This window comes from Coptis chinensis, chromosome 7, assembly GCF_015680905.1.
Source record: "Coptis chinensis isolate HL-2020 chromosome 7, ASM1568090v1, whole genome shotgun sequence".
NCBI classification, from domain to species: Eukaryota; Viridiplantae; Streptophyta; class Magnoliopsida; order Ranunculales; family Ranunculaceae; genus Coptis; species Coptis chinensis.
Window position 1 is genome coordinate 65,091,399 of NC_141462.1, and position 24,707 is coordinate 65,116,105.

Consider the following 24,707-nt stretch of genomic DNA (forward strand, 5'->3'; position numbering starts at 1 on the left):
TTTGATGCATGGGTATTGAAAGCCCAAGTTCCGGCCATCATAAATCATTATGTGCCGATCGGTGATCAAAACCTTAATACCACTTTATGAAGATTGAATCCGCGTAATTTTAGCAATATCAAACGATTAAATATCTAATAAAGAAAACACAGTTCCATGGTTTTGGTTTTGAAAGCTCCACAATTTTCACATTGCAACGAAGTCATCGGCTTGTATTGTAACCAAGTGAGTGCGATCATTAAAAGTTTCAACTTTTTCTTCCCCCTCAAAAAGACCTTAGTATCGACTGAGTGAACTGACATACTAACATACTGCTAGAGATATATGAGAGGAAGGGTATCTCGAGAAGATGGACCATAAAAATTAAATTGAGATAAAGAAAGGCCTAAGATCTAATGCAGTCAGGAGGTGATTGACCCTGTTTTTGAGATAACTCTCCATTTTGAGAATCATTACTGATTGTCTCCCATTTCAGAGTTAATTTTCCATATTGACAATTTTACCTTTATGTCAAATTTGTAAAAGTTCCCAATTTTTAACATACATTTTTGAAAAATTCGAAAATAAATTAATAAATAAAAATATGAAAACTCAAAAAATCCGGAAAATTGAAAAAAAAAATGACAAAAACTCGAAAACAAATTAAAAAAATATTCAATAAAAGGAAAATTCAAAAAAAAAAATCAAAATTTTCCAAAAATTGAAAAAAAAAAAAAAAAAAATCGGGAAAAAAAAATTCGAAAAAATTTAAAATAAAATTGAAAAATGCATAAAAATTTGAAAAAATAATAAAACAACTCAAAATTTTTGAAAAAATAATAAAATTCATTTGTTTTCCTATATTTTGAGTTGTTTTATTATTTTTTTCAAATTTTTACGCATTTTGTCGATGTTATTTTATTTTGCCAAAAAAAAAATTCGAATTTTTTTTCCGATTTGTTTTTTCAATTTTTGGAAATTTTCAGATTTTTTTTTGAATTTTCCTTTTATCAAATATTTTTTAATTTGTTTTTGAGTTTTTGTTATTTTTTTTTTCATTTTTCCAGATTTTTTGAGTTTTCAGATTTTTATTTATTTATTTATTTTGAATTTTTGAATTTTTAAAAAATGTATGTTAAAAATAGAGGGTTTTTACAAATTTGACATAAAGGCAAAATTGTCAATTTAAAAAATTAACTCTGAAATGGGGGGTAATCAGTAATGATTCTCAAAATGGGAGGTTATCTCAAAAAGGGGAGTATATCCGTAGGGATTAAAAAAAAACCCTTGAAATTGTTCTAAAAACTTTTGGATTCCCACCTATGTGTTAGTACCGTGCATGTAGTCTATCCTTGTAAATAGCAATTCTAAAGCAGTGCTTTAAGTGCCTAAGAGGCTTCCATTCTTATTTGTTATTATGAAAGTTTTTTGTCACATCCCGAATTTTTCTAGACAAAGTTAAAACAGAGAATTATTCAAGATATAAATATCTCAAACGTCACACTATTCCTAAGGTAAATGAAAACCTTTTAACATATTATCAAATACAACAATAAAAAAAATCTGAGAACAAATTAAAACCGAAAAACCAACTCTTCATTCACGAATTCAAAAATAATTAATCAACTCTATTACATCTGTCTCAATTCAAAACCATACACTCTATAAAACTTAAAACTAGAAAGACTCCAAGAGCGAATTCAAATCAAACATCCTCATCTAATACACTCCACCATCTATGTTCATAAAAACACACCTACGTTACAAAACAAAGCAAACATTGATCAGCAAATTGAATTTGTTGGTATAAATAAACCTAAAATAAAGTATACAGTACTACATTCAATCTTTTAAATAAATAAATATAATGTCACCAACCATTTCAACTTAGAAGACAAAATAGTTCTGTTTTCCAAAACAGTATGTAGTTTATTCCAAGCAAGCTTAGTATACATAATTTCAAACTAATAAACAAACAAATTATACCTTACTTTTAATCTATCATGACGTGTCAGGGTAGGACAACGTCTCTGCATAAAAAGTTAGTAAGTCATACCCTCCTACAAAACAAAATTAGATTTCCCAAACGTAATCTTTTAAAGTAAACATCTATTTTACTATCACTATAACCATCATGGATATATATAATCTGGTATAATATATCATCAATATTAACATTCATATCACACCACCATATCCATCATATCACACTAACCACATTCACATTCATTCAGTAAAAATTATATGCATCATATCATAATACAACCAATCATATCCAACAACTCATTCATATATAAAACCAATATTTTACGTAAAACCACTTTCGTCCCACTTATGAGAACGAGAAAATATCACAACTAGATAATACATTCATCGCTCGTGAGTATCAACTCACACAAACCACATAAATAGACACGGTTCCAAAACAGACACAGATTTTTTTTTTTTTTTTTTTTTTTTTTTTTTTTTTTTTTCAAAAGACAGACTTCTGACAATATCTTATCGGCTGCCTAACTTGTCACACTCATGATAAAATTAATAAAGACTTATTGTTCTAAAAGGTACTCAAGGAACATGGTTTTTCATGTTTTAACAAAGTCCAAAACTTCGAACATAACCAAAAGCTACAAGTTAACTAGTAAAGTATTGTTTACCAACTACACCTTTATCGAAAAATACTTATCAAACATATATATATATATATATATATATATATATATATAAACAAGAATTTGGCGCCAATAGCTATCTCATGCATCACCATCAAACATTACCATTTAGTTAAAATAGTAATCTATAGTGTTTTTACCCGTGGTTATAAACAACTCTCACAAAATCCAACAGTTCTAACATCTGTATATAACACTTCAAACGTTCCTTCTCATATATATATAAATCAATTCAGAAGCCAATAAAGTCATGCAGACACCTCCAATATACCTTCTCATATAAATAAGCTAATTCAAAAACAAGTAACATCAAAGTAGACACTTCAAATGCTCATTCTCATATATGTACACTACTTCAAAAGCAAATAAGTCATGGCAGATCATTAGTATCTACAACCAAACCCCTGTAATGGGAAAAATCCAAACTCTAACAAATCTAAAGGACACCAATTCAATTAATAACCAACTGTTTACCAACTACCATATATATAAACCCATGAAAACATAGATAACAAAATGAAACTTGGCGCCAATATGCTATACGTGCCTTTGAACAGTTTAATAATCTTTCTCATGCCATGGTCCCAAAAATAATGAATCACACAATTTAACTACTAGAATTCTACGCTAATCCATTGAAAATAGAAATAATAATTTAGACTACTCACCCGGAGTTAATCGAAAAACAAAAACGTTAGTGAAAGCGAAATAACCGGCGAACTCGAAAACCAACGGTAAGTGTTGTCTTCTTATGCCCCTTTCTTTCAAGCACTCTCTCTCTCTCTTTCTCTTTTTTCTCTTGTATGCGTTTCTCCGGTTTTTTTTGTATTTCAAAACCCTGGAAAAAAAAACTAACAAAGAAGGAGGGTTCGGTTGTAACCAAACCCCTCTAACTCTCCTATGCTTTTCTCTTTCTTATTTTCTTATTTTCTTTTTCTTTTCTTTTCTTTTAATAATATTATTATTTATTTTTAAATCCTAATAAGTAGGAAAAATATAAAGAAAAATAAACGGGGTGTTATAATATACACACCTTAAAAGAATCTCGTCCCGAGATTTTAGAAAAAAATATAGATTAACCAAAACAAGCACTACGCCAAACAAGAATTCTTCATAGAGTCTATAGTTAAAGACTATATCCCATCAACTAAGCTTATGTAACAATCTAAAACAAACCAGCAGGAAGATTAAATTAAACTCATCATTTACAGCTTGCACCCAAAGGTCACAGTAAACAAATATCAGAAATGAGACATACGTGTATATGCAATACACACCTTAAAATGAATACACATATATAATATCCCTGCAAACCACATATTTAAAAGGTTTAATTATGTACACCTACACCATTTTTTTATTATTTTTATATGAAAGAAATAGAAAACCAAAATCAAATCGAGTTCAAAAGCAAAATAAAAAACAACATGAAATTTAACATCACAAAGAAACATTCCTACCACCCATTATCACAATCTAAGGATCACCTAAACTTTATCATTCTAGGCTAATCTAGGCTCTGATATCAAACTTGTCACACCCCGAATTTCCCAGACAATTAAAACAGGAAATTATTCAAGAGTCGTTCAAACCCATATTACCTAACTCAATCAACAAGGGCCTAGGACATATGATTCTAAGATATTACCTAACTCAATCAACGAGGGTCTAGGACATATGATTCTAAGGGTCAAATGGCACACCTTAGTGCGACCATGAAACCTAAATTCATAAAGGCTCCAAGTTTAAAATTCCAAGCTTTAGGATCCAAATAAATTCTAAAAATATGGATGATAAATTGTAAAATAAGTGAATTCAGACCACATAAACACCAGCAAAAACGAGACACAAGAAAAACCAGTTTCACTTTAAAACTTTTCCAACCGAGACATAACTTTATACAGCCACATGACTAGCCCATCCTTTTCCTGCATTAAAGAAATGCATTTGCCACATGACATTCTAACCTACGAGTTAAACAAAAGAAATGCATTTGCCCACCCTTATTAACTTGCTTTTACAAATGAACTAAGAAACAAAATCCAAAGACAAACTAAAACTTCGTTTTAAACCACGTGTTTTGAACTTTGTCATGGTACGTAGTATTCACCTTCAATTCATAAATAAAAAACACTGATGGAAACTATTTTAGATGCTTAAATTTCTTTGGTACTTTGCATATCTTTTTACGTTATGGAGCTTACTCACTTCTTTAATATTAGAGTTGAGTCTAGTATCAATAGATTGGCGACCTCTAGGGTACATGCCCTCCAGGTGCCATGTTCCGGCTCCCTGTCTTGTGCTTAAAGGTAAAACTCTGTAGATAAGCTACCCACCTAGCGTGTCTCGGACCGAGCTTATCCTGCGTCTGAAGAAACCTTCGGATGGCGGAGCAACATCAAGATATCTAATATCTGCTTATTTATCCTAGCGTGCTATAAACCTTTGGAACTACCAGTAAAGAGAAAGGAGAGCTAGAAGGCAAGGAAAGGAGAAAGCCATACAGACGACTGATTATCAGCGGCTAGCTACAGGAAAGAGATTTCTTCCTGCTTTAATAGCCAATCTTTCCCCTCGCAGTTTAGCATAGCGTGCATGGGAACTTTTATTTGCAACAAATAGAGAGAGAGATATAGTTTCCACAAACCCTCATCCCATGCGATGAGTGAACTTTGGAACCCAACCATTCTTTTCAAAGGGCAGGGCAGGGCACGCCATCCAATACCCAAAAAGGGGAGCTGGTTAAAAAACAACCCTTTTATTTTGTTATTGCTCTCCCTTAGCAGCGGGAAAGGAATCTATCTATCTGCCTAGCTTTGGTGGGTAAGTCCGACGACTCAGTAACAGTGCAGAATTAAATTTCTCGTCTGGTGGATCTGCTCTATAGCTTGGGGGGCATTACATACCAAAAGGTTCGAAAAAGGAACATGCATAAGAGTATATAACTAACCCACCCTTCTGTATAACCTATTCAAATTAGTTAAGCAGTGCATAAGGGAAATGAACATTTGTGAGACCTTAGTCGGGATGCATAGGGGAGTCAACCTACGAGCCTTCGCGATAACACACACAATAGCTCAATCGAATGCTTCTTGACCGATTGTAACCAATATTTGTTCTAAGCTCTAATTACCTATGATAACAGTTTAAAAATCTATGAGTCACACAGCTCATGCTACATATTTATCACAGCATATATCTATCCATAAAGCATATCATTTTTTCAAGATGTAACATGCATATCACCATTTCAATGTGCAAGAGCTGAATTTATTAAAGAAATATCACCATGTTATGGTTGAAAATGATTTGGAACCACCACAATGGTGCAACAATTTTTTCGCACAATCCCCGTTGTTTTGCACGCTGAGTTACTTAAATAGTTAGGACTAAGTCTCGTGACATACGAGACTGAATACTAAGTATTACTAGCAATAATCAAGCTTCTTCAATGCTCTTGTAATGCTTGAAGGACACCAACCAAAGGATGGTTGACTTAAATAGTGGCAATAACTTAAAATCCTACAAACGGTACTGTAGTTTTAGACAATCATCCAACACCTATATATGTAGTTCTTGACTATAGTTTTAAGTAGAAATAAAGTGATGGTATAAACATTCTATTTTTCGTTTTTTTAAAGCATTCTACCTAATGTACACACATGAAATCATAAGCATTTTAAACTTGTTAAGCGAGTCTAGTCCAAATCATAAATACTGAAACCAATCTACCTAATGCACAAATATGAGAACTTGTGGCCTATTTCAACTTGGGGATTGCTTGGGTGTCTCCAATTCTGGTTGCTGACAATTTGGGGATAAATTGTTACGTAAAACAAATCGAAATAAACTAGTACAAAAGCCCTTTTCACAAGAATCAAACTTGAAACGGAAAACAACTATATATGGCTACTTGGGACAATAGAACAAATTATCAACTCAGAACAAATTCCCAACATATACCAAACTGTTGTCCAACCAAAAAAATTGTAGTACAGCATATACATCTATATCCATATGTAGCCATATATAGATCATTCCCAACATATATAGTTTCGTTTTCACAACTACATCACATACAAAACTGTAGTCCAACCAAAGAAATAGTACAAAGTATACAAGAGCTGAGCTTTTAAAACAAAACAGATCAATTAGATGCTTTTAAAACAAAACAAAAGCAGAGCTTTTATAACAAAACAAATCAGCAAACAAACCCCCAGGCAAACCCCCACAAGAAAAATAACAATCAAACCCCACATAAACTTATAATTAACGTTAAGGAAAAAACTAACCATCCTTGTAGTTGGTCAATCGGCCACAATCAAAACCCAAATCTGCTACCTGAAATCAAAAACCAATTCCAATTCCTGAATTCAAACTGCACAAGTTAAATAAAATCCCCACAATGTAAACAAAACAAAATTCATCTAACAAAGCCGCCCACTAAACCATGCCAGCCATCTGTCACCATTCTAGAGAATCCGCATAACAATGAGAGAAATAAAGAAATGTAGACAACAAAGATAAATAGGTATAATTCACTTACACACACTTACACACACACACACACACACACACACACACACACACACACACACACACACACACACACACACACGCAGTGATGCCTGAGTACTTGGTTTTAAATTTCCGGTAGAGAAAGAGAGAACAGAGTAGGAAGCAGAAAAAAAGGTTCTCTTTTTTCTGGGGAGTACAATAAGGTTGTTTTGTTTTGCTTTTCTTATTTCTAATTTTTCATGAAAATATGGGCGGGTGATTCTAATTTTTCATGAAAATATTTGGGAGGGTCAGGGTCACTGAAAAATCAGCGCTAAGTATAGGGCGTGGTCAAGAACATGGTGTCAACTTGAGGCAAAGGCTGCAGCTACCTTGAAATGCATAAATAATTTTTCTCCTCAAAGTATAGTATCAGCAACGCTTATGGCCATAGCAAATAGTGACTACTGTTTGCTACCCTAGCAAGCGTGGGTGATGACATTTAGAGGATGTGAATAATCTTTTCTTCCTAGTATCAGCAACACTTTCAAAGCCGTGCAAGAGAAAAAATGAGCATTTGCTACGCTCAAAGGCATAGTTGATGACAATTAATGGATTATAAAAATAATTTTTGTTTTTTCTAAATGTAAAATAACTTTAGCAACGCCAATAAGTGTTGCCAAAACTAGCCAAACATTTGAAGTTCTAGAAAAGGTTAGCAAAGCTAAAAATCATAGCAAAAGGTTTACATTTGCTACAAATATTGGGCATAGCAAAATGTTTTGTAGCAAAAAGACTCATTCTTGTAGTGGCACATGCCAAGACTATTGTGGTATGCACCAATTCAAGCAGGACAGCACTTCTAAGGCTCTTCATTGACTGCTCTTTTCTCTTCATCTATTTTGGAAGAGGTAGGTCGGTGGGGCACTCACAGAACGCCCTCTTAACTCCGTTAGGAGTGAACCTGGAATGTTTAAATTTTATAAGGGTCAAACTTGAAGAATACAATAAGCAGGTCGCACTTAGTGCTACTGCTACTATCTATGAGATATGGAGGGAGCGTAGCAATAATATATTTACTAATCTATACAGAGACCAAAGTCAGATTGTTCAGAGTATATTGCAAGAGATAAACCCCAGGTTACAACCAACAGAATAGATGTGCTACCACAAGAGTTAGAGCTAATATTGCACTTCAGCCGACAATAATTGTCACAATCTCTTGGAAATCACCCCCTTTAGAGCGGCTTATACTAAGCCACTCAACTAAAAAACAGTTTACAAGTTGGAAGCAACAAAATCAACCGTTTTCAGTTTTTTACTATTAGTTAAAGCTCGCATATTTTGATAGTATTAGAAAGTTCAGAATAAACTGGACTACCGGCTTTCTTCGTAGTGTCAGCAATGCCCTTAATGAAATTGTTAAAATCAAACCTGTGGAATCAACATAACTAATCTGGATGAGACATACCTAGGTCATTCCTACCCCAACTAAGGAAACTCACCTGCCATGGGAGTGAAACGCACAATCCTCTGTAAGGAACTCCTGAACCTTGGATCAAATAATTAGCTCCAGAAGGACTACAGAATACAGCTTCAGTGGTCATCAAATACCTCATTTGCAGATATTCCCTAGGCCTTGATCACGTGCATCAAACATAATTAAATTTTGGATGGATGAAGTCATTGAGTTAATTTTTTTCGAGCTTGTTGACGTTGTGTGTGTGTGTCATCTTATGAATCTAGCCTAAACTGAAGAAGAGCTGGATGCAAAATCCAGATCCACACCCTCATGTAATTGGAAGACTAACAGGATTTTCTTTGCAAAGGATCATACTTGCACTACCAACTAAGCCAGACAAAAGACAGATATAAAGTTCCAAGATATATCAAAGCACTTAGCTAGGATTCGGGAAAACAAAAATGCCACTTGTGCTGGATTGGAAGAAAACACAAATATAAGACAAGAACAATTTGAATTATGGATATAAATTTCATACTGCTTACATGTGAAGAGAACATAAGGTCAGACTAATAGCATACCTTTAAAATCAAACTCTTATCAACAACTGGTCAGCAATTTGGGTTCCCTTCAGAACTTCCGTCTGCGGAAGCCAATACCAATTGGGGCTGATAAATATATCCTTCCTGTCTAGCTTTACGTTTTTCACGCTGAATCCTAAAGTTTTCTCTCTTCCTTGCTCTGTAACCGTTGGGGTTCTCAGGCTGTACCTCTCGTGGATAAACACTCACCTGTTGTGTCAAATTGAACCTATACTTGTCAACCTCTGAACTTCTAATTATCAAATTAAAACAGCAAGTATACTCCATTATTACACCATACCTGTTTCCTGTCAGGTCCAAACTTTTCAAATTTTACTAATCCATCAATTAGGGAGAAGATTGTGTGGTCCTTGCCAAGTCCGACATTTTTCCCTGGATGGACCTGAAACATCATGAGGAACGATGAATACATAATCAGCAAAAGAATTAATATTTTCACCCCGAAGTTTTACGTGATAAATGCAAATTGAATACTTGGAAACAAAATATAAGAATCACAAACATGGAGACGGAGTAAATCTTTCCAGACAAAGCAATGAAATTAGCTGAAATCAGTTTACCGACTAAAAAGCCAAATAAGAATCAGGTGCAAAACCTTTGGGTGATGATACCAGAGGTCTGGGGTTCGAACCCTGCTACACACAATTGAATTACTGATCTCTTTAAAAACAGGCTTGCCCACACATTTTTGTAAGTGCCTTCTAGCTTAGTTGGCAAAACCTTTGGGTGATGATACCAGAGGTCTGGGGTTTGAACCCCGCTACACACCATTGAGTTATTGATCTCTTTAAAAACAGGCTTGTCCACACATTTTTGTAAGTGCCTTCTAGCTTAGTTGGTAAAACATTTGGGTGATGATACCAGAAGTCTGGTGTTCGAACCCCGCTACACACAATTGAGTTATTGATTTCTTTAAAAACAGGCTTGCCCATACATTTTTTTGCAGGTGCCAACTAACAAAGTCGGTAAAACCTTTGGGTGATGATACCCGAGGTCTGGGGCTCAAACCCTGCCAGCATCAAAGAGTTACTGATCTCATTTAAAACAGGCTTACCAATAAAAAAAAAAAAAAAATCAGGTGCAAAGCAACTTGGCCTAGAAAAACGTAGTAAGCCCATACTTATGCACTTCTTTTTTTGGTGGTCTCAGAAATTGACTGTCCAGAGAACACTCTAATCACTGATTTTATAGTTTATAAAACTAATTTCCAGCCCAAGTTCGGGAAAACATCCAAACCTAACATTTGCTACTAGATGTTAACTTGATAAGGCAAGAAACAACCCTGACACAATGTAGATACTTTACTTTACTCGAAGCAATCAACACGATAACACGTTCATTTGAAAACAAAAAGAATATACTTTCCGGGACATCCAACAAGGTGTTTGATACCGAGTCTTACAGACAGTGAAGCACAAAACATTTTAGTCATAATCTAATCAGAACGACAATGACATAAACAATAAATTTACGCATAAGCTGCGATTCTTCGACATGTGTGGCATTTGGTGAGCAGGAAAGATAACTTATGGGTAACATGGGTTTGGTGTAACTTAATCAAGACAAAAAAATCTCTGGAGCATGAAGATCCCACATGACTGTTCATATAGTTGGAGGGCCATCCTAAATAGCATAGATGACGCAAAGAATATAGCACAACACCAGATTGGGGATGGGAGCAACACTATGTTCTGGCAAGATCCTTGGCACCCTAAAGGCATCTTGAAAGAGTGGTTTCCGCAAGCTTATCTCTATGACTCAACTTGTCATATAAACGCAACTGTCTCTAACCTCATTAATGGAGAAGAATGGAATATACCTCAACACATGGAGAACTGATGCCAAGACATTGTAACTAATATGAGGGAGGGAGTTACAATTAAAGGAGGTACTGATGAAGTGGTATGGACTGTTTCAATGACTTGGGAATTCCAGCTCAAAGACACATATGAAACTATAAGGAGGAAACTTCAACCTAATGACTGGCATAAGGTTATATGGTTTACGAATCATATTCCAAGGCACTCCTTTATAGGGTGGATGGTAATGAAGGGTGCGCTAAAAACATTAAGCAAGATGTATGACTGGAAAGTAGTTCCATCGAAGCTGTGTGTACTGTGTTGGAGGGAGGACGAAACTGAGATGCACTTATATTTCCATTGTAACTTTACAAAATATATATCGCAACATATTCTTTCATATGCAGGTTAAAAAGGATGATGGCAGCAACTTGGGAAGAAGAAATCCGATGGGTACTCAAAGAAAGGAAAGGAAAGGGGGAAAACAAGATGCAATGAAGCTGATCCTTAATGCGTACTTTTATTGGGTTTGGCAAGAATGGAATGCAAGGATATTCAAGAATCAGCATAGAACATCACAAGTGGTCATCCACAAGATCATTGGAGAAGTAAAGATCAAACTGCATGCTACAAACTTCAAGATGAGAGAAGGACCTGAGAGACAGCGATTTATGGAAACATGGAATGTCAGTACTAGGGCCATGCAAGAGAAGAGAGTGTACTGTATTTGGGAGAAAGGAGAAACAGGTACCGTTAACCTTAATACTGATGGCACGTTACAAGGGCAATTCGGTGCGTGGGCTGCAGCAATTAGAAGCGAAACAGGTGAAGTCATTGCGGCTGCTCATGGGAAGTCAAGCTTTCAATCAATTGCATGGATTGAACTACAAGGACTGCATCAAGGGTTAAAGCTAGAGAAGTCATATAACATCACAAGGTTGCGGGCACAAACAGATTCCACTAATGTACTTTCATTTCTGAAGCAAGCTTATCCTTGGCAGGTGAAGCACATAATAAGGGAGATTAAGTCGATGATATGAGAGTTTGAAATGTTTGAGTTAATTCATGTGTATAGGGAGTGCAATAGACTAGCTGATTTGTTAGCTTCAAATATTGAACTGGTTCCTAGCTCATTCTCAGAAGATGTTAGGAAAATTGTACATGAGGATGCTAGTGGGAAACACCGAAACAGTACTTGAGATGTAATTGACTCTAGGCTTTTTTTATTATTAATAAAGGGGTAGGGGACCTCGTTACTAACCCCGCTTACCAACCTGATTTCAGCCAGCTATTAATAATACCGTACTTCTAACGCGTACATTTGAACATGAAAAATAAAACTAATTTAAAACCAAACCTTGGTTCCACGCTGACGAATAATGATGGCACCAGGTTTAGCCACTTGGTCACCATAAATTTTGACCCCAAGTCTCTTTCCTTTAGAATCACGACCGTTCTTGGTACTTCCAGCTCCTTTCTTGTGAGCAGACTCAATAGTCAGAGGAACAAACTGAATGGGTTGTGGAAATGAGACCTTGTAATTGTTTGCAGTTGTTATTGTTGTTAAAACTGATGCTGCGTATGAACAAGAGCTTGTTGATAATGACAGTCCTTTAAATGTTCCAACCAAAGCTGCTGCCATTTTTCTTCTTCTTCTTCTCCACGTACCACTCAAATCTTTTGTATCGACTATCGACCACCTTATCTTTCTCTTACCTGTAAGTAGTCCCAAAGCCCAAGCCCAAAGCCCGAGTCCAGCTGGAACTGTTAGATTTAATGTATTTCTTGGGCTTGGACACTAAGGTGAGGCCCAGCCCCAACTCCAAACCTTACTAGTATACTGCTAGGCAGTGGGCGCGTGAGTGGAGAGGGAGAGGGAGAGTGGAGAGTGGAGAGTGGAGAGGAAGAGGGACGAAGAGGAGAGACGAAAAATGAGGACAGACAAACAGAAACCGACCAAATGAATTTTTGTCCGTATAGCCCCCCCTGGCCCAGAACGTTCGCTCCGCTCACTTGACAAAATGTGCAGTTTGAAATCGTGGCAAAGTATTGACTTGATTTCCAATTTTTCTGCCAAATTTTATATAGGATTTCCAAATTTGCAATTCAAACAGGGGGACTAATTATGTATTTCAATCAAAGATTTGACAAAAAAGAAGCTACCAGAATATTGCAAAATTATTTGGTTTTAGAAAACAAGGTGCTAATGAGCTAATCCCATGCATGGTTTATTCCAAAGTCAAGGTAAAACAACACGTTTGAAGCTGGAAAAGTATTTTGAACATGTATAAGTAGAACTACAAGAAAAGTATTCACCACGCTGTGGATGATAAGAATTCTACACAAATACTGATTTATCAGATCAAGACTGATCAGAAGTTGCGTTATCAATCAAGATCTTCATAGTATACAACTGCAATTGAGTTTCTGGAAGAGTTGTAAGCTAGGATGAGAGTTTATTATTGCAGACAAGTCCACTTGACATGAGTTACAACAAAAGTATACTGAAGGACATTTTTTCACATAAAAACCTCTTACTTACGTAACACTTCCAGTAATGTTTACTAAACATGATCAAGCACTACCTCTTATTACACTAGCTAGAAACATATTTGTTGAAGTATGTAGTGTCGGTCTCACACATTCTATAAGTGTGAGACCGTACCTTATTTAGCTTGTTGCTATTTAGGTTATTCCATCTCTAGTATAAATATATGTATTGTAGGTTAGGGTAAATATACTCTAAACCCTACTTTCTTCTTGTGCCTCCATCCTTTCTTCTTCTTCTTCTACACACTCAATCCCTTTAACCTAACAAGCTAACCACCATATGTATCTCCTAGCATAAATAACATGGTATTGGAGCCGACTCTGCTTAGAGAATGCTAGGAGAGAGATCCTCAATTTCAAGGTTCCAGTTTTAGTATTAGTTGGTGTCTTAGTATTGTTTCGCTTCCACAATCTCTCGGTATTGATAAAGAGGAGACGTCTGTCTTGCAGTTTTGCAGTTTCGTATTCTTTTTCATCAAGTGAGTTTTTCTTCTCTTTACAATAACTGATGTTGTTCCAAAATCCGATGAATTCGGTAATACGTCTGTTTTCTCTGTTGGTATGACCTTTATCAAATTGGAGGGTGTTGCCAATTACCTTCAATGGGCGAGAGGCGCTTCTCGTTTATCTTCTTGGAAAAGGTAAGGAAAATCATCGGCCAGATCCCCGGATGATAAAGGAAAGACAACCGGACAAAAGATGACGCCTTTGGTTAAGAATTTTTTCGTGGAATACTATGGAGAAAGATGTTTGTAATATCGTGCGGTTTTAAAACCTCGAAGGAGATTTGGGAGTATCTACAAGAATCATACTCTCAATCTCGGAATACTTCTCGATCTTTCGGTTGTATGAGAACATCCTTGATCTCACTCGAGGAGATATGTCTATCTCTCGAATATTGCAATTCTCTTCGTAGCAAGTGGGGAAGAACCTAATATATATCACCCACTTACTACGCATATAAATCATTTGAAGAAACAAAGAGAGGAATTTCGAAGTCTCCAAATTCCTATCCGGCTACGCCCGAAGTTTGCTAATGTGAAAGCCCAAGTTCAAGTTTGAATCTAAGCTCCCTACCCCGCCCGAGGCTTACTCGCTTTGTCTCAGATATTATTGCCCTCCTCCAAGGCACAATGACAATGAGGCTTTATTGATCCCTCCAAGCAAGTAATAACAACCCCTCTTCCGTCGTGGTAATGGCGGTTAGAGGAGGTAGAGGGGGTCGGTAATTCGGGGGTGGTCGGTTACTTACCCGGGCCGTGGCCGTGGTCGGTGGTATTGGCGGTTTTGAGCCTTGTGAGCATTGTGGGCACAAATCATAGTGTTGATTTTTGTTGGGATATAACAGACGCCCCACCTTTGCACAAAGCCAACAATGCCACACGATGGTTGATCGAAAAGTGACCGATTTTCAACGAGTTCAAGAAGACTTTGCAGCCCGATGAAGCGGATACAAGCTATTCCCAGTTCATCGAAGTTTGTCCGACTACCCCATCTGCGACCCTAGCCGATTCGGGTAAAACATGTCTTCATACAAGTGGTAACAACTCTTGGGTTATTGACTCGGGAGCTTCGATCATATGACAGTAATCCCCAGTTGTTTTCTAGTCTTATGATACTCACACACACCATCATATATCACATTAGCAAATGGGGCTAAGGCTAGTATTCTTGGTCGGGTACTATTCAGTTAACTTCGTAATATATCACTTGTCTCGAGGCCTTGCTTATTCGAAATTTCCCTTTAATCTATTGTGCGTTCATCGTCTCACCCAATCTCTTCAATCAGAATGTCATATTTTCTTCCACTCATGTTGTGTTTTCGGGATCTATAGACAAAAGACACTAGTTGGTGGGGGTATGAGCATGGGGCATCTATTACTTTCAAGATGATTATGGGCACTCTCACCGTATGTGCTCTTACATCTTAGTCTCTCCCCGCTCGATTGGCATAGATGTCTTGGTCATCTTCCTCCAGCTAGTTTGGCGGGTTTAGTTCCCAAGATTTCTTATAGTATTCAGTCTTTAGGTTGGGAGGTTTGTGAGTTAGCTAAAAATCGCCGTATACTTACAAAAAAAGGTTAAATAAGTGTTCTAGTGCTCCTTTTCAGTTAGTCCATTCAGATGTCTGGGGTTCTTGTAAAACCACTGGCCTTTTTGGAGCCAAGTATTTTATTACATTTATAGATGATTTTTCTTGTGTTTGTTGGGTCTATATTATGGAAAATCGTTCTCAAGTATTCTCTGTTTTTCAAAAATTCTATGCTGAGATTACTAATCGGTATTCTGCACACATGCATGTTTTTCGAACTGATCATGCCAAAGACTATACCTCTACAATATTCTAGAGTTTTTTAGATGATCATGACATTACACATCAAACCTCCTGTGTGGATACACCTCAACAAAATGGGGTTGCTGAGAGAAAGAACAGACCCATTCTTGAAGTCGCCCGATGCTTAATGTTTCAAACAAATCTCCCAAAGTTTTATTGGGCAGAGGCAGCCCTTACTGCCACATACTTGATTAATCGTATGCCCTCTTCAGTATATATTAGGAGGCAAAACACCACACTCTGTTCTTTTTCCTGGTCAATCTTCTTTCCATCTTCCCCCTCGGATTTTTGGTTGTGTCTGCTTTGTTCATAATCTTAAGCCAGGTCGTGATAAGTTAGACTCTCGTGCTATTAAGTGTGTTTTCCTTGGGTATTCACGTACACAGAAAGGGTACAAGTGTTATAGTCCTCATCTGTGTAAATCATTTGTCTGTGCTGATGTTACCTTTTTTGAAGATGTCCCGTTTTACTCTTCAGAAGGGAAGATGTCCTCTGAACCATTTGAGGATTGTGTTATGCCATCTGGTGGTGCTGGGTATGATCTTGGTGAAAATGAGGGAGTGAGTGAAGAAGGAGCTACTACCGCCCAATCGATAGCCTTCCGGCCGTGATCCGCGCCCCTTGATGGTCGAAGTTCCAGCGGTCGAGCGCGACTGCGCCACGCATCGATAGCCTTTTAGGAGCGCTGGCGAGCCCAATCCTCCGCTTGCCATTCCGAGTTTGAGGCCGAAGTTCAATCGCTCCGCCTGCCCTCACCTCTTCACACCGCGGTTCAATGGATCCGATTGCCATTCCATCCGACCTTGATGTTCGATTGCACTCAAAAACTTGAACGCCCACCGCCCGAGATCGTCTTCCTAGTAAGTATGCTCAGTATTCTATTTCTAAGTATGTTTCCACTGATCATTTACCACCATCTGTCAAGTCTTTTGCTACGTCCTTGTTGTCTGTCTTTGTCCCATCTAACTACAGGGATGCTCTATCTCATCCTGGCTGGAAGCAAGCAATGGACGAGAAGTTGAGTGCCTTGTATTCTAATGACACTTGGGTTCTTACAGATCTTCCTTCTGGGAAGAAAGCAGTTGCTTGTAAGTGGGTTTTCACTATTAAGCATAATCCAGATAGTACTATTTCTCGTTTAAAGGCTCGTTTGGTTGCAAAAGGCTTTACCCAGACATATGGTATTGATTACTCCGAGACGTTTTCTCCGGTTGCAAAGCTCGCCTCTGTGCGTATTGTGATTTCTCTTGCAGTTCATCATCATTGGCCTCTGTTTCAGTTGGATGTTAAGAATGCCTTTTTACATGGCGATCTTCTGGAGGAAATCTATATGGTTAAACCTCCTGGTTTTGTTGCTTAAGGGGGGAAAGTCTGTCGATTAAAGAAGTCTCTTTATGGGCTCAAGCAGTCTCCTAGAGCTTGGTTTGCGAAGTTTAGTCAGGTTTTGATGGCTAATGAAATGACTAGGTGTGAATATGATCATTTCGTGTTTTACCGAAAGACCCAGCAAGGGATTATTGTCTTAGTTGTGTATGTTGATGATATCATTATCACAGGGTCTGACAAACAGGGTATTGATCGACTTAAAGTCAATCTCTCAAGACAGTTCCAGACCAAAAATCTAGGAGAACTGAAGTATTTCTTAGGCATTGAAGTTACTGGTTCCTCGGTGAAATTCATCTCTCACAGAGAAAGTATGTATTAGACACCTTCGAATGAGAAAATTTTAGGAGCTCGCCCAGTAGAGACTCCTATGGATTCAAACGACAAACTCTAGTCGGATGTTGGAGAGATGTATACCGATATTGAGGGATACCGTAGATTGGTGGGAAAGCTGATCTATGCTACTATTACTCGCACTACCTCTTATTAGCACTGCCTCTTATCTCTACACTATATGATAGCCGGGTCTTTAGGAGTCCCACTTCTCAACCGAACAGTGTATTTTCAATCTCTCTATTTTAAGATTTTAGAACCACCTCCCTTAATTATTTTAAATTTCTAATGGATTCTTTTCTTTTAAAACAATTTGCAAAAACTCTCCCACTTTACTAAAATTAGAATTAGTTTCATATTATTTAAAATAATTTAAAAAACCTCATTCACATTACTGAAATTATATTCAATCCCTCCTAATATTTTTATATTATTTTTTAGATTAAAACTAAAATTCAAAAAATCATACTATCGGAGACATAGGTTAGAGCGACAAAAATCATACTATCTGAGAAATATTAGAGCGACGAGTTTAAGTACAGGTGTAGACAATATTACAATATACGTAGTTCTCAAATACGAGTTTAAAGCCTTGAAAAAACACCGATGCGTAGCACGGTTCGCATACTTGTTACACTAGAAACATATTAAAGGTGCTTTTAACCATTAAAGAGAAGTGATCACCATCTCCCCAGCCCATGAATATATTCTTCTAATCATGAGTTGGGAAGAAACCATTAGCAGTCAAGCCTCCATCGACACAGATAACCTGACCAGTGATGTATGAAGCAGCTGGGAAGCAAAGGAACGCCACCAAGGACGAGATTTCTCTCGGCTCACCAATGCGCCGCATTGGAGTTCGACCATATGCCTTTTCCATGTGTTCCTTGTTGTCAAGGAACTGCAAAATAAATAATAGCACTATAAGAATTGGTATTGAGATTGTCACCACAGCACCAAGAGAAGAGTATATGCTCTGTCACATGGAGGAAATACCCCTGCAGCGATTTATGACTAGGAGCCTAGGACTAAGTTTCTTGAATCTTGACTTAGTTTGAGCTTTGCAGCTTGCCCAGCTGCCCCTCAAAGATGGATATGATGTTTGTCCCCCTCCACATTCTAAAAAACCCCGCTAGAGATTTTTGCCTGCAAACTTAGCAATTTTTTTCTCATTTTTTTATTTTTTTTAATCATTTTTCTTGTGGATTTTTAGGATATTAAGCACTATGAAAAAATTGAATGGCTACATACACTCCTGATACAAGCTATCTGTAATCTGGGACTTCCCAATGTAGGTCCGACGTAATCATGATTTAGCACATATCCTTGCCAGTGAATAAGTTTCTTATATTCATTCATCACAATATAATTCTCTACCGAATAAGTTATGTTGTAATAATTTGGAACATAGAATGAAGTAACATAAATGTGGAATTAATAAAATTAATAGGAAAGAAAAAGCGGGAAGTTAATAGTACATCATCCACCATCGATGTTCTAATATACCAAGGCGCAACGCTGTTACTACGGATATTGTCTTTTGCCCACTCACATGCCAGGTTCTTTGTAAGGTGATTTATAGCTCCTGAAAGAAAGACATACGATTCAATGAAAACCCTCCAAAATGTGACTCGGAAGGTTTTCAAGATTTACAAACCTTTAGTCGCTCCATAAATCGAAAGACCTTGATGAGCTACCACACCGGCAATAGAAGAGATGAAAACAATGCTTCCCATTCCAGAGGTTTTCAAAAGAGGGTGTGCTAGTTGAGACAGATGAAAGGCAGCCTCGACATTGATACCCATAAGAGTTGAGAAATCTTCCGCACTACAATCAACTGTTGGCTTATATAAGAGTACTCCAGCATTGTTTACCTACATCCACCACGAAGTAGTCAGAACGAAGTTTTGTTTTAACAAATTATAACCTATATCCATATTACTTTCAGCCAACCTTTAATTAGTTGCTATATGTAGTTCCCTTGAGACATTACCACAATCTCTATACATGCCTTTGCTTTGAATTTACTTCTTTTATATTTTTATACATGCCTAGTTCCATCCTAGATGTGATTTACTTTTTTCACATGCATGTTTCATCATTCTGTCTGCCGATTAGTAAAACACAAACGATTTAGTGAAATAGAACTCATGGACAAATATAAGGTATGCCAAAACTCACAAGGATGTTAAGCATCCCATCAAAGGCAGTGGAGACAGTTTCCATCAGATTCTCCCTTTGGGAGCGATCGGATACATCACATACTGAACCATTGACTTTGTAACCCTTAGCCTCCCAAGCTATCAAAGCTGCGTCGAGTTCAACTTTGTTTCGAGAACAAGTATGTACCGACGCCCCAAGCTCAAGTAATTCCTCCACAATCACATGCCTAAACAGAAAACAAAAAGATGGACGAAAATATATATCAGAAGTTTTAAAGAGAAAAAGAAAACAGGTCATAACTGCTATCGAGCTCAAAGTGGCTGAGAACAGAGATTAACCCAATTCCTCTTGATCCTCCCGTAACAAGAGCTGTCTGTCCCTTGAGAGACCATCTATCTCCTTTGGTTGCACCCTCTGCATTTTCCATGCTGTAGCTATGAAACGTACTTCTTTTAGTCAATTTACTTGTATTAGTTAAGTGTGTTTCAATCCAATGGGAGTGCTACTTATAAGAGTGTATGTAGTAACTATTAAGTATGGATTCATATGTAATTTGATGTTGACATAGGATGCTCAAAATCCTCAAATAATGTAATCTACGTTGTATATTTTATTAGAATTTCAAATTCATCTATAATAACATTCGGGCAAAAGTTCTCGAGCAACCAGCAATCTGGATTTGAACTCACGGAAATTTTGTTCATTCGCTCCAAAACACGGATGAAATGGCAAAAAATGCCAAATAGTGACTCAATAATAGAAACTGAGTTGGACTAAGAGCATTGTTGTCCCACAAATGCCAAAACAACGAATAATGGTTGCATTTGTAATGGATCGAATTAAGAAGAGAAAGGTCTTGCGAATCATATAAAGAAAGAAATATTGAGCTAGAATACATACTTGTTCTCTCCAACACTCCACTCCTTGAAATGATCAGTTAGTGACTTTGAATACACCAATGCACTTTATTATGTCCTGCATTTGTCGCCGAGTCAGTAATGATACACGGATTTATTAATTTGACCTACTTAACCAACGTACTGGTGATAACCATTGATTACATCGACACGTGTCGACGTGTATTTCAATGCAAATCAATTTTTTCTAAATAGTAAGTCGCAATAGTGGGTCTAAATAGGTCCCGATAGCCATTACTTTTGTAGAGTTGGTAAAAATAATAGAGTAGTAGACACATAATATAAAATATCTCGATATATTATGATATTTGGAAATATCTATTCAGATTTCAGAAAAAGATATATAAATATCACGATATGTTCAGAGATATATACAATTGTAAATATCAGTGATATTTTGATGATATTTGAGAATATTTTGTGATATTTGGAGATATTTGGCGATATTTTGTGTATATAATAATTTTATTTAATATTTATCATTATGTTTTAAAAAATATAAATAGTATATCACGATATATCAAGAAATATCCACAATATCTATGATATTTGTTGATATTTGGGATATATCCACGATATTTGTATGTGAAACAATATCAAATATCTTCAAAGAAAATGATATATCCACAATACATATCCAGAAATTAAATATCAATAAATATCTATATTCTGATATTTTGTATTAGGATAGACAGAGTTGTTAAAAGAAATGGATATACTTTTGGGTTTATCTACGGCAACGTAGTCGACCACAAAATGCACACTTTTAAGTTGGTTGCCTGTAGTCTGGAGAGACGTGGTCCCAACACCAGGTTATTGTGTAGCCTGACATAATCTTGATTTTATATCTGAAAGGGCACCGTACATAGCCTGAAATCCCGAATACCCCAGCCCAAAGACGGAGCCCAGCCCGAACAATCAAATTTGATAAATGGCTTGGGTTTCTACTATCTATATACTAAAGCAGAGACCTTTAAAAGAGGATTTTCTCTCTCCTATGTGACATTCTAATATGAGAGTTAACATTTTCTCTATCCTATGTGGCAATATGAAAGATAGTATTTTCTAATAGCCTACACGTACATGGAACCTCTTTGGAGAGTTTAAGTGTATTTCTAATTTTTATATTTTGAGACTTTTAGTGTATTTCCAATTCTTATATATTTGATCAAATAAAAAAAAATTGCTAAAAAATAAATGATTTGTAGAAAATAATTTCCTATTACGAATCAAACACTTTTAGTGTTCCAATTCTTATATATTTGATCAAATAAAAAAAATTGCTAAAAAATAGGTGATTTGTAAAAACTAATTCCCTATTACAAATCATACAATTTTAGTGTTAATGGTAAAGCACTGACTTATTTCAAATATATCCTTAACACAAAGATCAAAACATAGTTAAAAACAATTATACAAAAAAATAACATCACAAAATATATAATAGAAAATGAAAATAATAATAATAATAACGGCAAAACAATAATGACAAATATTTTAAAATATGTATAATACTGAATAAAACTAACGTCAAAAAACAATTAATGGGGAACCGAAAACTGGATGCAAATGTATCTCAAATAATATTTAACGGAAAATCGGAAACTGAATGCAAATGCAATCATTAAACAAATTTTAAAAGTAATTAATAATAAAAATCGAAATATAGATACAACTGCATTAAACTAACCTCAAATAATAATTAATGGAAAATCAAAACTTGGATGCAAATACATCAAACTAACATCAAAAAATAATTGTCGGAAAATCGAAAACTGGATCCAAATGCATTGAGCTAACCCTCAAAGATTAAATTAACAAGAAATCGGAAACTAGATGCAACTGCATTAAACTAACCTCAAAGAAAAAATAATTATAAATTGGAAACATAATGCAAATGTGGAACTAATCTTAAAAAAATAATTAACGAAAATCGAAAACCGGATGCAATTGCATTGAACTAATCTCAAAAAATACACTGGATGCAAAACCTCAAGAAATAATTAACGGGAAATCGGAAACTGGTTACAAATTCATTGAACTAACCTCAAACAATAATTAATAGGAAATCAGAAACTATATGCAAATGCAACTTTATCAAATAATAAACGAAAAATTGGAAACTGGATGCAAATGCATTAAACTAATCTCACAGAATAATTAACGAAAAATCAGAAACTAGATGCAAATGCATTGAACTGACCTCAAAGAACAATTAACATGAAATTGGATGCAAATGTATTGAACTAACCGAAAAGAATAATTAACGAGAAATCAGAAACTGGATGCAACTGCATTGAACTGATCTCAAAAAATAAATAACGGGAATAGAAAATTGGATGCAACTGCATTGAACTAACCTTAAAATATAAATAACGGAAAATCAGAAACTGTATGCAAATGCATTGAACTAACCTCAAAATATAGTTGGGTTATATGTTATAGGAATATTTCGATAAGTATAGTTTTGCATTTAAAATGATATTTATATTATGTCTTTCCGTATGATTGAGAACTCTTTGCTATTCGAGATTTCGAGTAGCTTCAATATATATGAACTTCTTCTTATTAGGCAATCTCATAAAACTTCAATCAAATTTCTATTATTAAACAACAAAATGAAGTTGAAGGGTTTTATCAAAGGCGAGTTATGTTTTTTTTAATGGAGAGTGAGATTTTCACGTTATAAAAAATTTGGTTGAGTGATCAATATTATATCAATATATAATAGTTTTACATATTTGCAAATAATTTTCAGAGTAATTAATATAACAACACCCGTTCGTAGATAATCTTTGAATATTTCACATAATGAGTCATGCATAATTTAAATAATAATTAACGAGAAATCGGGAACTGGATAATCTTCGATGATCCCACATAGTAAATTAAGCATAATTTATTTTTTATGTCAAGTTTGCAAGGACGACACTACAGATGGATCAGTAGAAGTTTGTATTACACACCACATTGGATAATTATAAGAAAATCGAAAACTGGATTCAAATACATAACTGAGCTCAATGAGTAATTAATGGGAAATCGGAAACTTTATGCAAATTGCATTAAACTAATGACAGAGAATAACTAACGGAAAATTATAAATTGGCCGAATGCAAATCTTTAAAAAATATTTAACGGAAAATCGGAAACGGTATGCAAATACATCAAACAAACCTCAAATAATAATTAATGGGAAACCGAAAACTGGATGCAAATGCATTGAACTTAACTCAAAAAATAATTAACATAAAATCAAAAACCGAATGCAACTGCATTGAACTAACCTCATAGAATAATTGGTGAGAAATCGGAAACTAAATGCAAATGCATTGAAATAACTTTAAAGAATAGTTAGCGGGAAATCAGAAACCGGATATAATTGTATCGAACTAACCTCAAAGTATAAATAATTAGAAACTAGATCTTGAGATGTATTGGACTAACCTTAAAGAGTTATTAATAGAAAATCGGAAACTAGATCTAAATGCAATGAACTAATCTCAAAGACTAATTAATGAAACATTGAAAAATGAATGAAACTGCACTGAACTAACCTAAATGAATAATTAACGATAAATTATAAATTTGATGTAACTGCATTGAACTAACCTCAAAAAATAATTAACGAGAAATCAAAAACTTGATACAAATGCATTAAACTAACCTTAAAGAACAATTAACATAAAATCGAAAATTGGATGCAACTGCATTGAATTAACCTCAAAAAATAATTAACGGAAAACCAAAAACTGGATGCAACTGCATTAAACTAAAATCAGAAATTAACTAACGGGAAATCAGAAATTTGATGCAAATGAATTGAAATAATCTAAAAAAATAGTTAACTAGAAATCGGAAGTCGGATGTAACTGCATCACACTGACCTCAAAACATAAATGTCCACTTTTTTAGCCTTCTCACATTAGTAATTACGAGTAATTACGAACTCAAAACGAAAGTAAGTTTATAAAAACAGACTCTTACATGTATGCAAACAAATTATAAACAATCGAAC

The 24,707-nt window shown here is 35.5% G+C and overlaps 2 protein-coding genes across 3 annotated transcripts; both read right to left on the reverse strand.

The window, feature by feature from the left end:
* Nucleotides 1–1,553: 1,553 nt before the first annotated feature.
* Nucleotides 1,554–12,740, reverse strand: LOC147488419 (large ribosomal subunit protein bL27c-like). The gene is made up of 5 exons (XM_086575163.1): nucleotides 12,366–12,740; nucleotides 9,490–9,591; nucleotides 9,189–9,398; nucleotides 6,941–6,989; nucleotides 1,554–1,735 (listed from the first exon to the last, which is right to left on the reverse strand). Exons 1-3 carry the CDS (start codon nucleotides 12,648–12,650, stop codon nucleotides 9,219–9,221), a joined length of 567 nt encoding a protein of 188 aa, XP_086431289.1. The 5' UTR covers nucleotides 12,651–12,740; the 3' UTR covers nucleotides 1,554–1,735; nucleotides 6,941–6,989; nucleotides 9,189–9,218.
* A 5,353-nt stretch (nucleotides 12,741–18,093) lies between these two features.
* LOC147488420 (tropinone reductase homolog At5g06060-like) lies at nucleotides 18,094–20,733 on the reverse strand. 2 transcript variants are annotated; one of them, XM_086575161.1, is made up of 6 exons: nucleotides 20,673–20,733; nucleotides 20,111–20,206; nucleotides 19,791–19,998; nucleotides 19,267–19,483; nucleotides 19,088–19,194; nucleotides 18,094–18,510 (listed from the first exon to the last, which is right to left on the reverse strand). In XM_086575161.1, exons 2-6 carry the CDS (start codon nucleotides 20,197–20,199, stop codon nucleotides 18,322–18,324), a joined length of 810 nt encoding a protein of 269 aa, XP_086431287.1. In that variant the 5' UTR covers nucleotides 20,200–20,206; nucleotides 20,673–20,733; the 3' UTR covers nucleotides 18,094–18,321. The 2 variants fall into 2 exon arrangements, with proteins under 2 accessions (XP_086431287.1, XP_086431288.1); XM_086575162.1 differs by lacking the exon at nucleotides 20,673–20,733 and having other exon boundaries at nucleotides 19,116–19,194; nucleotides 20,111–20,605.
* Between the last annotated feature and the right edge of the window lie 3,974 nt (nucleotides 20,734–24,707).

Excerpts from the sequence above, each read along its gene's own strand:
- LOC147488420 (XM_086575161.1), bottom strand. The coding sequence starts at position 20,199 with ATGGAAAATGCAGAGGGTGCAACCAAAGGAGATAGATGGTCTCTCAAG. Across the intron at positions 19,999-20,110 it reads GGAGGATCAAGAGGAATTGG|GCATGTGATTGTGGAGGAAT; the intron begins GTTAATCTCTGT and ends TTTTCTGTTTAG. Across the intron at positions 19,195-19,266 it reads GATTTATGGAGCGACTAAAG|GAGCTATAAATCACCTTACA; the intron begins GTTTGTAAATCT and ends TCTTTCTTTCAG.
- LOC147488419 (XM_086575163.1), bottom strand. The coding sequence starts at position 12,650 with ATGGCAGCAGCTTTGGTTGGAACATTTAAAGGACTGTCATTATCAACA. Across the intron at positions 9,592-12,365 it reads TTCGTCAGCGTGGAACCAAG|GTCCATCCAGGGAAAAATGT; the intron begins GTTTGGTTTTAA and ends ATGATGTTTCAG. Across the intron at positions 9,399-9,489 it reads TTGGACCTGACAGGAAACAG|GTGAGTGTTTATCCACGAGA; the intron begins GTATGGTGTAAT and ends TTGACACAACAG.